This window comes from Gadus chalcogrammus, chromosome 5, assembly GCF_026213295.1.
Source record: "Gadus chalcogrammus isolate NIFS_2021 chromosome 5, NIFS_Gcha_1.0, whole genome shotgun sequence".
Lineage (NCBI taxonomy): Eukaryota > Metazoa > Chordata > Actinopteri > Gadiformes > Gadidae > Gadus > Gadus chalcogrammus.
The window spans coordinates 9,362,753-9,376,664 of NC_079416.1; the positions used below are offsets into that span (position 1 = coordinate 9,362,753).

Here is a 13,912-nt window from a genome sequence, read left to right on the forward strand (position 1 = left end):
AAACTACTATATGATTGCCCAATTGTAGAATACTTTACAACATGTTGTTGCTATGGCTATAGGAGATTTCTAAATACAATTGTTTTAATTACTTTCTTCCTTTCCTTTTGTACACAGACCAAAAGAGATTATTCACATAATCGTATTCTTTACTCTGGACTCTAAGGCGCCTCACGTCACATGGAGTGCATAACCAAACAACCTCAACCTTGTCTGTGACTTACTGAGGTGGCACTTATAAATGGTTCTGTGAAATAAGAGCCAGGTCAGCCAGCAGTAAATTATGTTTTATTGGCCTAGGATTGTCTGGACACAATGCAACGTCCCCCAGTGCTTAACGATGGTCATCGTACATTTATTTTGTGACATGTGCAGCACAGAGTATAAATATGTATCTTGAATAAAAGAGAGACACTTAGTCATATGAAAAAAAGGCTTTTTTTGTTTTTTACAATGAGCATTTTTCACGTTTTCTTTTTTGAGCATTGTCTAAGTTAAAAAATATGCCCACTGACATGAATGGAGGACATCATTGAGACAGTAATGTGTTGAGGTTTCCCATGTTTCACCTCCATTAGTGATCTCCCCAGACTCAAACCTGGCACTTCCACATTTAATTTTACCAAAGCGATTGTTTTCTCAGCTATAATACAATGCATTCAGAGTTACGTTTTTTGTGTTTTACATTGAAACATCTTCTACTATCAGCCATGTTCAAATATTTGACCCCAATTACAAAATATGTATAACAATAACAAATCTTACCAATAATAAAAGCTTTTTGTTATAATAGTCAGAAAGTCCCATCTCTCGCTTTTCTTGATTGTAAGATTGAAAGGAACAATGTGTGACCAATGTACAACGGTCTATATACATAGTGAAGAAATAATGCAGACAAACACAGGTGCTGAGGAAACGCAAAGTTCATTTGTGAAAAAGCTGAATGAGGCTGTGACGGAGCAATTAGACATTTTTTCATACGGTCCATGATGTCGAATGGCTGGTGTTACACTGCCACCTCATGGCCTAAAGCGCACACTGCGTATATTCGCCACAGTTCCACACCCGGTTGCACTTCGAAAGCAACCACTTTAACACGAGTCCTATTGCACGATGTTATCTTCCAGCGATGGAGACATAAAGAATTCGGTTGAAAAAAGTCAGTGTTTTTTTTCCCAAGAAGAGGTGGTGGAAATGTCCTACTACTCTACAATGTCACGATTTAAATATTCTCCATAACAAAAAGTGATGTGTATCGTAGCGTTTATAAAACCCAATAACATCTCGAAAGACTTGAACGAACCACACGAATCAGCACCAATACTATGGTGGCAGCTTTGGCTGAGAAAAGTAAACAAACAAAAACAAAACATAAAACCTTAAATAATAATTCATCCAACGACAGCAGGTATTAAATATTTGTATTAAAATTAGTTTTCAATTCCCAAAAAAACAAATCTTCTGGGGGCCCACAGTATGTACATATATAGAGATTTTTTTTTTATACGAGGATACTTTATTAAAAAAACAAACAGACATTTTCTCCCATTTGGTTTAAATACAAATAGAAAAAGACCACACAAAGAACAACGTCTGTCGTACATCCCGACTCGCTAGTCGCTAGTCCCGTCTTTCCTCCTGTCATAATTTCCCGTAGTGGAAGAGTACTTGGCAGACGATGGCCACCACGCCGGAGTTGAGCACGGCGGAGATGGAGATGTCCAGCAGCCGGCTCTCGTACAGCGCAAACTCCCCCTTGTTCTCCTCCACCTTGGCCATGGCCAGCAGCCCCTTGGCAGCCCGGCACATCATGTTGACGCTCGGCGGCTCCAGCGGCGCGTGGCCCATGTGCAGCAGGCTGTGGGGGTTCTGCTGGTACTGGGCCATGCTCACGCCGTCCTCCAGGAAGCCCACCAGGTTCCCCACGCTGCCCTTCTGCACGGCGATGACCCGCGCGGCCGTGGGGTCCCCCTGGGCCAGGTGGGACAGGACGGCCACCGCCATCTCCCTGTACACCTGGTGCTTCCTCTGGCCCACGTAGCGCACCAGCGTGGAGTAGAGCTTCTCCTGGCGGCTGAAGGGCGGCGTGGCCAGCAGCAGGTCCACGTTGCCGTCCTGGATGCTCAGCTTGCACAGGCACTCCAGCGCCAGCCGCTGCGGGGTGAGGGGCGAGCTCGGCGGGGCCGAGGGGAAGGGGTCCCGGGCCTCGGCCGACGGGCACACCATCCAGTGCAGCAGGCCGTCCAGCACGGGCAGGCAGACGGTGTCCGGGTACGCGGAGAGGTCCAGCTGGCCCGAGACGTTGGCCAGCGTCACCATGGCGTTCTCGCGCAGGGAGCTCAGGCACTCCCACCACCACTCCTCCCGGCCCGAGGACAGCCCCTGCTCCTTTGGCTCCTCCCGCGGGTGGGCGGCGGCGGGGGGCGACCGCTTCCGCTCGGGGTGCTGGTGGTGGAGGAGGAGGAGCCGGCCCAGCAGCAGGACCAGCGCCGGGTGCCGGGACATGTCGCCGTCGTTGCCAGGGATGAAGGAGAGGCTGCGGACGATGTTGGAGACGCAGAGGCAGCGCTTGGCCAGCGACTCCTGCCAGGCCGAGGTGGTGTAGAGCGAGGGCTCGTCCAGGCAGCGCGGCTCGTCCTCCAGCAGGGTGATGCCGTCGCGCTCCCCGTCCGGGTGCACCCTGAAGGGGTAGGAGGGCAGGGAGCGGGCGGGGTGGGCGTGGGAGAGGGCGTCCACCCGGGCGCACAGGACGTCGTCGATGGTGGCCGTGATGCGCTTCCTCGACGCCGGGCCGCCCGCCTCCTCCGTCTCGCCGCCGACGCCGTCGGGCTTGCCGGCCCCCGGCTTCGAGGCCGAGGAGGGGGGGTCCCCGCGCGGCTCGAAGTGCGTCTGGATGTGGGCGGTGGAGTCGCCGCCGCCGGCCTGCCAGTGAAGCAGGCCGCTGGTGAAGGAGGTGACGGGGCCCAGCGTCTCCGTCAGGTCCACCATCAGGTCGTCCTTGGGGACGATCTTGACCGGGAGCTTGTCGTACTTGCTCGCCTGTTTAGGCCTGGGCTCCTGCTCTGCGGCGGGCAGCTCGGCTGTCTCCGGTTTGCACTCTGCCTTGTTTTCACTCGCCTCCCCGGCTCTCTTCTCCTCCTCCTCCTTCTCCTTCTCTACTTCTTCTGCCTTCTCTTCTGCCTTCCCTTCCTCCTTCGTGATCTCCTCCTCCACTTCTTCCTGCTTTTCAGGAGTCACCGGTGCCAGAGGCTCGACGGCGACAGGGAGATCCTCATCCGGCCTATCGGGTGCTTGCTCCTCCATAGGCTCCGCCCCTGTAGCGGTCTCAGCTTCTGATTGGCTGTTGCATTCTGCTTCTGGTTCGGGGCTGGGCTCTGCTTCCTGGTTTGGAACGGGCTCCAGCAGGCTCTTTTGGGCCACAGTACCGACTTCGTATTCCTCCAGAATGCCGAATATCTCGATAAGACACCGACGGAAGTGTTCCACGATGAGCTCCAGGAAACCTGGCAACTGGAGAGAAAACAAAATAAATGAGAAATTAAGAAGATTCAGAATTTCATTCATAATTACTATACTTATGTACTCAAAATGACTAATCTATTTATCACAATATATAATAACTATACACAAATTGTTATTGGCATTATATTATGCATAGGTTATTTCTATGTAATAACACCCAATTTCATGTATCAAAATAGAATTTACAACCGGTTATGCTCAGCACTAGAACTCTAACAACATAAAATGTAACAGGTCGTTTTCAACCCTGTTCTCAAGGCAATACAAATCTGTCAAAGGTGTTGATGGAAGAAGCCCCCGCTGCCTACCTGGGCCAGATTGAAGGAGGCCACGGTGGAGTCGTCAAACAGCAGGATGTTGACCGTGTCCAGAGCCCACGTGCTCTCCGCCAGCAGACCCGACTTCAGCGACATCATCACGCGCCAGGCTTCAGGGGTCCCTGAGGAGAGAGAGAGAGAGAGGGAGAGAGAGAGAGAGAGAGAGAGAGAGAGAGAGAGATGAGAATAAGAATGGAATCAGCGCTGTAATGCAGGACACTAATTGGGTAAAGTAATTGTCGTAATTATGGATATTGTGCAAATAATTGGGGCTATTGCGGACCATTTCTAGAAATGACCAGCTAATTAAGGGCTAATGTGACAAGGTGAGCGCTTATGTCAGTGTAGCTCCAGCCCTGTCTACAACGCTAAACAGTGAAACCAAGGCTCTGCGGGTCGCGCCGCCGGCTCACCGGTGTCTTTGGAGGTGGCGTTGCGTCGGGGCTTCAGCACCGGCATGGTAGCCTCCACCGACCCCAGCGGGTAGTTCAGGTCCCTCCGCAGGTTGGGCGGGAACTGCCCCAGGGGCCCCGCGCCCTGCATGCCGGGCCCCATCGCCATCCCCATCTTGTGCATCTTCATGCCGGACATGAAGGGCGCCTTGCTGGGCGACAGCCGCGCCTCCAGGGACCGCTGGAAGGCCCCCGGGCTGGGGGCCCTGGGCAGGTGGTTGGCCATGGAGGAGGAGTTGGGGTACGGCGAGGGGGGCTGGCGCGAGGAGAGCTGCTGCATGTGGCCCGACGACGGCATGTAGGCGGACTGCCGGTGCCACTGCTCCGGGTCGTCCCGCCCCACGGCGCCGTAGGCCGCCATCTGCGGGGACGCGCCCGCGTGCCGGCCGCCGTACGGGTAGCCCATGTCCGTCCTGGAGGGCCACATGTTGGGGCCGTCGGCGGGGTGGTTGCCGGCGGGGGGGCCCCCGCTCATCATGCCGTGGGGCCCGGGCCCCGAGGGGCCCATGCGGTCGCGGGGGTAGGGGTAGGGGTACTGGCCCTGGATGGGCCTGCGCTCGGGGCCCGAGTAGCCACCGGCGTAGTGGTTGTAGATGTCGGGCTGCTGGTTGGCGTACTGCATGGCGTACATGTCCCCCTCGTGCCTCTTGCTGGGGGGGCCGTACATGCCCTCCATGGGCCGCTTGTAGCCCTGCTGGGGCCAGGATGACACATTAATCACACTGTGAGAGACGTAATCCCAACTGGCGTTCAAAATGTATTTTGCTTGCATAACACGAAATGGTTCCAAGAGAAAGGGATAAAGTGAGGAGGACGTGTAACACTGATTCAACATAATGTGTTGGAAATGTTCAATGGTGAAGCCTGCCAGTGTGAACGACCTCATCCTAATGTTGACGTCATGTCCCGACATTATTAAGAATGTTAATTTCATTTGGATGTAATAGCTGTTAACCAAAATTACTTTCCAATATCTTGGCGTACTTGGTGGAATAGATGAAAAAATATGACTGTGGAAATTAGAGAACTAAGCCAAAGCCAATTTGGCCTTTAATGGCATCTTTAAGTGCATAATCGAGAGACATTACAATCATAGGATTTTTAAAATCACATTACAAGGAATTGACCTCTCGCACGAACATGCTGGGGTCTCTCACCTGCTGCTGTGGGTACATGCCAGAGGGGTGTATTCCATAGGGCATGCCCGGGTACTGCTGCCCATAGCCGTCATGCCTGAGAGGGGGAGCACAAAATCATCCAAATTCAAAATGTATTCAACCAATGTTGAGCAGGAAACACAATATTCCTTCTATTAATGACATCTGTCTTTGTTTTCAAAAGAACACATTTAAGCACAGTTTATTCCCGCACCTGCGTACACACACGTGTACGCACATGCCCACGCTTGCACGCACGCGCACACATGCACACACACACACACACACACACACACACACACACACACACACACACACACACACACACACACACACACACACACACACACACACACACACACACACACACACAAACCTCTGCTGTGAAGGGTATCTGTTGGGGGAGTAGATGCTGCCATCGTTGTTAGCCGGGCCCACCATGTTGTTCTGACCCCCTGGAGGGCCCATTCCCCCGTCCATGCCCATCACATGGTCGGGTCTGGATCAAATCAATCACACACACATACACAGTTCCTCTTTAGGGGACAGCCAGAACTTTCCTTCTCACCAGCACTCGCAGGCTGGACACCGGGTATTAGGAATGGCCAATCAGAGCGTGACATGGACTGTGGGATTTGGTGTCATTTATGCACAGTGTTGGTGTTTATCTTTTGTGTGTCACTAATAGGTTTTTGTAGCGCCTGTTTTGTGTTTTGTATGTTAACTGTTTTTGATGGATTTTTGGTTTTGATTACCCTTTATTGTTTTTGCAAGACTCCGTGCGTGCATGTGCGTAGCGAGTTTGCCCTTGGGGCTAATCAAGCTCTATTCTAATCTACATGGGGAAGGCGAGGCATCGACTGCTGCAAGGCGGCTGGCTATGCAGAAAATAAACTGACTGTTCGCCCGTTTTAGTCCTCAGCTTTGAGCTATCTGAGCTTGAAGGAGCAGGCCTACATGAGTCAAACGTGAAAGTATGTGTTGGTTATAGGGCGGCAACTAACGATCGTGTTCATTGCGGATTAATCAGTGTGATATCACATAGCTTAATAGCACATAATAAATTACCAAAGTGGTGTCCGATTAATTTGCTCTATTTTTTGCCCGATGAGCAGCCAATAAAAGAGAGTTATCTTTATACTGAGTTTGTGGGTAAAGTCTAAAGCTACAGCTAGCACAAGCTCGGTATTTTGCTGACGAATCACTAAAAAACATCCATCAATCAAAATAATCACTTCAATATCTGCTGTCAGTAAATAATGGATTCATTGACAGATTGTCCAGAGCAACCATTGTCAGCAGCAGCTGATCACAAACAGCTGAAGAAATCCTGATTGGACTTTGTACATCCCAAGAGGGTCTGGGACGAGTGGGACTTGAACCTACCTTCTGTCATAGCCCTGTGCGTAGGGGTACTGGGAGCGCTGGCCCATGCCCATGGCGGAGGGGGGGCGCCCGTACATGTCCTGCATGCCCCCGCTGGACATCTGGCTTGGTATGTAGGGGTCAGCCCCCGCCACTAGAAGACACAGGTGGGATCATCCGCACAGTAAGCATCATGGCACACTGTGATGGTAGGTACATGGGTTGTTCTACCCTGGAGACTGCTGATCCACTGGCTTCCACATCCCTGCTCCTGCCTCTAGACAGTATAGGGATTATGCTATGTATACCAAGGCACTGTCTCAAAAGCATTTTTCTGTCTCTGAAACCTTTAAATGTTAAATAGCCTCATATAACAAAGTAAATTAGCAAGATATATATAGATAAAAATATTGATACATAAGACTAATATATATACATTTGCCAATGTGGATAATTGATAAACATTGGGGAAACATGGCGATTGTAGCTCAGTTTGAATTTGATGAGAATTTAAGTGTTGCAATTATTATGACCACCAGGGGGCAGTGGTCTTCTTTAAATAATTGCTATTGATAAAGCTCCTGCCTATTGTTCTGAGGCCACTGTTGTCATGCAGCCAGCGTCCGCCACATTACTCATTCACACTCCAGTCTGTTTATTTCTCGTGAGCGCTGCGGTTCGGCTGTCTGTTCTCAAAAGTAAACCGCGGTAGTTTGGTTGAAACAGGTGCTACTCAGCAGGGTTACAGAAGATGAAAGTTTGAGGAAAGAATATGATGAAAAGAATATATAAAGGTGAGGATGAGACAATGTCTATGCAACAAGAAGATAAAAGAGTCTGCTGGCTTTTCAGATTAAGGTCGGGCGAGAAAATTAAATTAAATGTTTAATAAAACATGCACATCTGTTCTGATTTGAGATGACAACGTGATTAGACATGTCAATCACACCACCGCTAGGAACAATGGCCGCAGGTGAATCTTCTACGACAAGAAGCTAGGCTCGTGAAGATTCTGGTCGAGGTGAGAAAGAATAAAGGAGTTGAGGAAAACAGTGTCAAGCGCTTCATTTCAATCCAAAGAAATAGCGATAACCACTTGAGATAATTTCACATCAAATAAAGACATCTTAAAAAGATTATAACGGGCCTAGATATTGCCTCAGGATAAATATGGACAGGAATTAGAATTTTGTCACTATGTTTTTATATTTGTCATTTTTTGCACATCTATTCAGTCAACACGAGGAAATGAGTCCATTAGCAAGACGATTTCTATATAATGACTTTGAACGTTCAATATGCTTGCCAAAGGGCTGGATTCCCAGCAAACTCTGATGAAGCAATTTACAGAACGCAGAGTGGAAATGCAAGAATTTAATATCTACAATTAATGAGACCAAATCACTTTGTTTTTTTATGACTATATTTCAAATATTTATTTGAAAATAAATGCTCATTTGAAGTGGCTTTTTACAGAAAGGCACAATTAACTAAAGGGAGATGCAGTCTTTACTTCATTCACAGACGACCACTTATCCGAAAGGTCCTTGTCTGGCGCTTCAATATTTAGAAGGCACTTTCTTTTTTCTTTTCACCAAAAAATAAAGAACCATTAGAGATCATTATCGAGAGCGAAATGTAAAAACAACTAAATAGAACTGTGGAAATGTTTCCAATTGCATTTCCTCATATCGATTATACGCCCAAGGCGACCACAGAGACCCTGTTTTACTCACATGTCTCCACAGTCATTCATTGCTTCGGGCCAGAGATCTCCAAAACAGCAGTAACAGTAGTGGGACGGGGGGGGGGGATGTGGGATGGCAGTGAGGGGGCTGGCGGCTCTGAGTTCAGTGTGGACAGGAAGTGCCACTTACTCTTGCGCATGCCGGCGAAGGGGTCCTTGGCTTCGTACTGCATTCGCATCATCATGTCGGGCATGCCCAGGCCCGGCTGGTACGTGGCGCTAGGCGGCAGCGACGGCCCGCGCTTGTGCATCGCCGCCGGGTCGCTCACGTCCGAGAACGGGTCCTGCACGTTCACGCTCGTCCTGAGAAAAAATGAAAAGAGACAAAAGATAAAGAAACAGGGAAAAAGAGGATGGAGGGAGGCCGACAGAGAGAGAGAGGAGAAAAGAGAGAGAGGGGGAGATGGTGGGAGAGGTGACGTTTGCAGTGTTGACATCGAAACCCTCCGAGAACCAACAGGATGATACACAGGTGAGCGCTGCTAGTGGTGTAGAGGAGTTTCAATGGTTTTTCAGTGCTTGCATTTTTGTGGCTATGATGGCAGTTTATTGTGTTTGCCCTTGTTCATGTTCAGCTCACATTAATGGTGGCAGGCATTCGCAGTACCAGTAAATATTAAAATATAATTCCCACAAGAAAGAAAGCATCTTCACCGGGAAACAGAAAAGTGCATATAAAAGCACTGATAGACAGTATGTAAAAAATAAAAAGAATAATGAAAAATAAATAAGTAAATAAAATGATTTATGAACACTGCAACTGACAAGAACAAAGAGTGACAGGATTGACAGGTTGGACATGTATTGCTTTGTAAATGTGAGGTTATTCTAAGTTTAAAATGTTTCAAATATGTCACACTCACATGCAGTCAAAGCATGTCTCAAGAGACCAAATCCTTTGTCTGATATGTTGTTAAATGCTATAGGCTGCTTCTCAACATTTCATATCTTGCCGCATGGATGGAAACAGTTAGTCATCGTCATGCTTTAACTCTTATCCATCCCATATCTATCTGCGGAGACAGGAAAACTCTGGAGCATTTGCTGTACCAGACGGTATCCTGTCCTGCATCATCTGGACATTGTTGTCCAGATGCTGTTGCTATTGCTGCAAAGTCCACATCAACATCTGGACTTGGATCTCAGCATATGGGCTCCCATGATTACCGCAAGCTAAGATTAATACAAACAGGTCCTCGAAGACAACATCCTTTTGAGGAATAATCTCTTGTTCTCGGCACCAAGGCGTTGAAAAACATGACCTGGGTTTTAAAGACTAGAAAGTACTTAGCCTGCAAACTTGATTTTCCAGTATTTTATCTATTCTACAAGGTCGTACGTAGTTGGCAAGAAGTTATGCTGCTCCTAATTTTGTGATCGAGAAATTCTGCTATTTTATAATTGAACTCTGAACTGAACTCTGGAGGGGAGACGGCAAAGAGCCTGGGCCGGAAACCAGAAACTGCAAGGGGCGGAGAGATGCCTTGCTTCCTGTTCGTTACGGGGATATTCTACTGAAGCAAGTTAATTAGCCTGAGTTGATTAGGCTTTCAGAAAGGAATTTTAAGTATATTTATACAGTGACTAGTCTACAGTGTTTTTGTTCGCCAATCAAACGCTAACAAATCCTTGCCTCAAGCAACATTAACGGTCAAAACAAAGAAGACACAAAAGCAAGTGAAACGCCCTTTACACCCCACATTTGAGGTTGTCTGCCATCAGGCTGACTTGTGAGACTAGGCTGCTCCCAAAGCGGAGCTATCTGGCTCTTCTGGACTCTGAGAGGGGGGAACCTGGAGACACAAATATCAGTGTGTCTGCACTCTGCAGTAAACATAACAGGTTGCCCAATCATCTTGTGGCTTCTCTCCACAGCATCCCTGATCTGAGTTGATACAGACGCAACAGACTTTGGATTCAAACAAAGAGGCACGGGTTCAAAATAAGTCAATGCCTTCCCCCCAGGTTCCATCATATACACTAAGAGCCATGTATGCATTTTCACTCAGAACTCCTTCCGCCTACAAGTGGACGAATAGACAGAAGTGGATGCAAGCCACACAGTTAATGAAGAATCCACTGTTCGGATCGTGGCTCCATCTGGCAGATCTGCGGTGCAGGCAGCCGACCCCACACCTGTCTCCCACCAACCATCAGGTCTTTCTGCTGCCAAAGTGGCTGGCTCACGGATGAATGAGAGAGGCGAGAAGAGATCTATGCCAGCAGGTCCATGCGTTAAGTTTGTTGAAATCAGAGCGTTATTTCGCAAATTAAATTCACCTGTTGATAGTTCCTCCTCTTGTTGCAGATTAAACAACATGTTGACTGCATCACTCCCACCAGCTTTAACATTGGGGATTTAAATGAAGATCATAACGTTTAATTTTGCGCTGAACTCCTCTTCCCTTTGACTCGATCGATCAGTGTGCCCTGAGTTGGATAATGAGCAACACTTACCCCTAATTGGTGTATTGCAAAGTTAAGAACCAACCAGCAATAATCATTATGAAGTTACGACGGGCTGAAGGGGAGGCTGGATAACGGTTCAATTGTAAATAAACAACAACGCCACGCCAAGGAGGATTTTGTGGATTAAGAAAATGCAACCTTTACCCGAGTAAATGGTGCCTCAAAGACATGGATGAGCACTCAGTCTCACATCAAATGATATTTTGTTATTCAATCGACAGTTTGATTGTTGAAGAACACAACTTTTTCCTCATCTGTTAGGCAATTCTCAATTCCCTGTTTTCAAAATAGGTATTAGAAATGTATTTCCGAGAGGATTTGGAGGGTTTATATGATTGATTTAGAGTATTTCATTAGAAAAGCATTTTAACTTTACTTGAACAAATTTTTGTGTTCATCTCTCCAAGTACATTCTGAGGTACTTGAATTATACATGAACCGCAAAACATGGTACTTGCCTATTCATTTAGAAATACAATTCTAACTTAAAACATGGCCTAACTGTAACCCTAAAACTCCCTGAATCCCAGCCCCCATAGTGTTCCAATATCGAAAAACATCCCTCTACAATGATTCTTGACATTTACCAAATCATTCTGTTTGGCATTTGCATGTGGGCAAGGACTGCGGCGTGTGTTTACCTGCTCGGGGGCAACGGTGTGACCTGTCCCAGCGGAGTGGTGGCGGGCGTGGGCGGCTTCAGCTCAGCAGCTGTCTCTGTGGTGGAGCTGCTGCCAGAGGACTGGGGGGTCTGTGGTCCCTGCAGAGAGCCTCCACCCGAATGGGCTGGGAGACGGAGAGAAATAGTAGAGAGATATGGATGATTGGAGGCGACGGCGACACAGAGATAGAAAGTACGTAAAGGAGAGCAAGGGAAATAATTGCCTGGATTAGAGTCGAGTCAACCCTCATTTTTAGAGCAAAGTGCAACAGAAAGAAGGGATTCTTTCTCTGCGGGTCGGGTACCTACATGTTGCTCGATAGATAGGATTTTCAGGAGCATGTGTGGTATGTGTGCGTGTGTGCAGCCGCGCGCGAGTGTGTGTGTGTGTGTGTGTGTGTGTGTGCGCTCACAACCATGCGCATGACGTGATCAGTGTATTAGCGGTGGCTAAGTATGCCTAGCCTTGGCAGCAGCGGCAGAGTGCTGTATTGGAGAGATAACTGTGGACCCGAGGCCAGAAGCGCTTACGTATGATAGCGCTAGCCAAGAGTAACAGGCTAGGCTACGCGGGCGGCACGCCCAGAGACAGAGACAGGACGAGAGAGAGGAGACCTGAGAGAGAGGGAGAGAGAGAGAGAGAGAGAGAGAGAGAGAGAGAGAGAGAGAGAGAGAGAGAGAGAGAGAGAGAGAGAGAGAGAGAGAGAGAGAGAGAGGAGACCTGAGAGAGAGGGAGAGGGAGAGAGAGAGAGAGAGCAAGAGAGAGAGAGCGAGACCGAGAAAGAGAGAGAAAAGGAGGCGTAGAGAAGGAGAAGGGAAGAAGATAAGAGGAGAGAGGAAGGAGTAGGACGAAGGAGACCAGGAGGCTTCTGCCTGGATGGGCTGCAGGGAGGCAGCAGCATGTGGTGCATTATTAGCCTTTTGATAACGTGTTAACTGAATTAAAACATTTATATATAATAAATATACATCATTTTAGGTGCGGCCGGATCCAAGCAAAGGGTTGACAGGGAATGATAAGCAGGTCGTTGGTGTGCATGTGTGTGAGTGTGTGCATGTGTGCGTGTGTGGGTGTGGATGTGCGTGTGTGTTGGCCGGTTATTGGGGAAGTGTGAACTCACTTCCCCAATGTGTCGAGTACATATTAGTTCATTTGTGTGCATTGAGGCGCCGCTGCAATACCACATTTATCATTGGTGGTGGAGATGAGGTAGCGTGTGTTTAATGAGGAGAGTGTGAGGATAAAGCCCGGGATACACTTGTATCACGGCGAGATGTCAAACTGGGGTTCAAATGGCGTGAGCGCTCGTCTTGTTGTGGTGACTCCACGGTGGTGGGAACATTTCAAACTAGGAGGATGGAGAGAATGAAAGAAGGAATGGCAGAAGAGACACGTTTACAAGTACAAGTAGCCACAGTGGAAGAAGCTTGTGGAGGGAGGAAAAAAAGAAAATGAAGAAAAAGTAACACAGGAGATGAATATCTGAATAGGTGCTTTGAAAGAGGAAACGTTTTGCAGAGGATTCGCCAGACGCAAAGTGAGCGGATTCTAATGAGCGTTTAGCGTTAAAAGCCAGCCTTTTGGATGAGCATCCCTGGCCTTTCCGTGCACCGTGAGATTTCTCCAGGAAAAAAAGGAAAAAGGAAAATAAAGATACTTTAAAAATTCATGTTAAGTCTGAATTATTCAACAACTCCCTTCTCTACATGGTGGGAGAAAAGAGGATAGTAATGGAGAGAAAGAGAGAGAGAGAGGGAGAGAGAGAGAGAGAGAGAGAGAGAGAGAGAGAGAGAGAGAGAGAGAGAGAGAGAGAGAGAGCGGGGGGAGAAACGGTTATCCCCTCAGATGATATAAAGCAGTGAGCTTAGGGAGCTGGTTAGAGAAAGGGAGCGGGGTAAAGAGGAGATAAGGTGATAGTGTGAAAAAGAGAGACGATGAGGGTGTATAGTGGGCAAATCTCGGATTCTCAGATTTTTCGGGGATATCCCCTTTTGGTCCCCGCCCCTAGTTCTCTCACACACGCACACATACACACACACACACACACAAACACACAGGCTCACACAAGCACACAGACACACACACAGACACACACACAGGCACACACACACACACACACACACACACACACACACACACACACACACACACACACACACACACACAGAGGCACACATACACACACACACACACACACAGACTTGGCCTTGCCCTTGGGCAT

At 48.2% G+C, this 13,912-nt stretch overlaps 1 protein-coding gene across 1 annotated transcript in view; it reads right to left on the reverse strand.

Moving 5' to 3' along the window:
- Positions 1-250: 250 nt before the first annotated feature.
- LOC130382769 (AT-rich interactive domain-containing protein 1B-like) overlaps positions 251-13,912 on the reverse strand; it is a 71,155-nt gene continuing 57,493 nt past the window's right edge. The window contains exons 8-15 of the mRNA XM_056590658.1: positions 11,671-11,914; positions 8,691-8,863; positions 6,835-6,967; positions 5,825-5,947; positions 5,449-5,524; positions 4,253-4,985; positions 3,831-3,961; positions 251-3,510 (exon numbers count right to left, since the gene is read on the reverse strand). Coding sequence (XP_056446633.1) covers positions 1,642-3,510; positions 3,831-3,961; positions 4,253-4,985; positions 5,449-5,524; positions 5,825-5,947; positions 6,835-6,967; positions 8,691-8,863; positions 11,671-11,914 — 3,482 coding nt within the window. The 3' untranslated portion in view covers positions 251-1,641. The remainder of the gene's footprint in view (positions 3,511-3,830; positions 3,962-4,252; positions 4,986-5,448; positions 5,525-5,824; positions 5,948-6,834; positions 6,968-8,690; positions 8,864-11,670; positions 11,915-13,912) is intronic.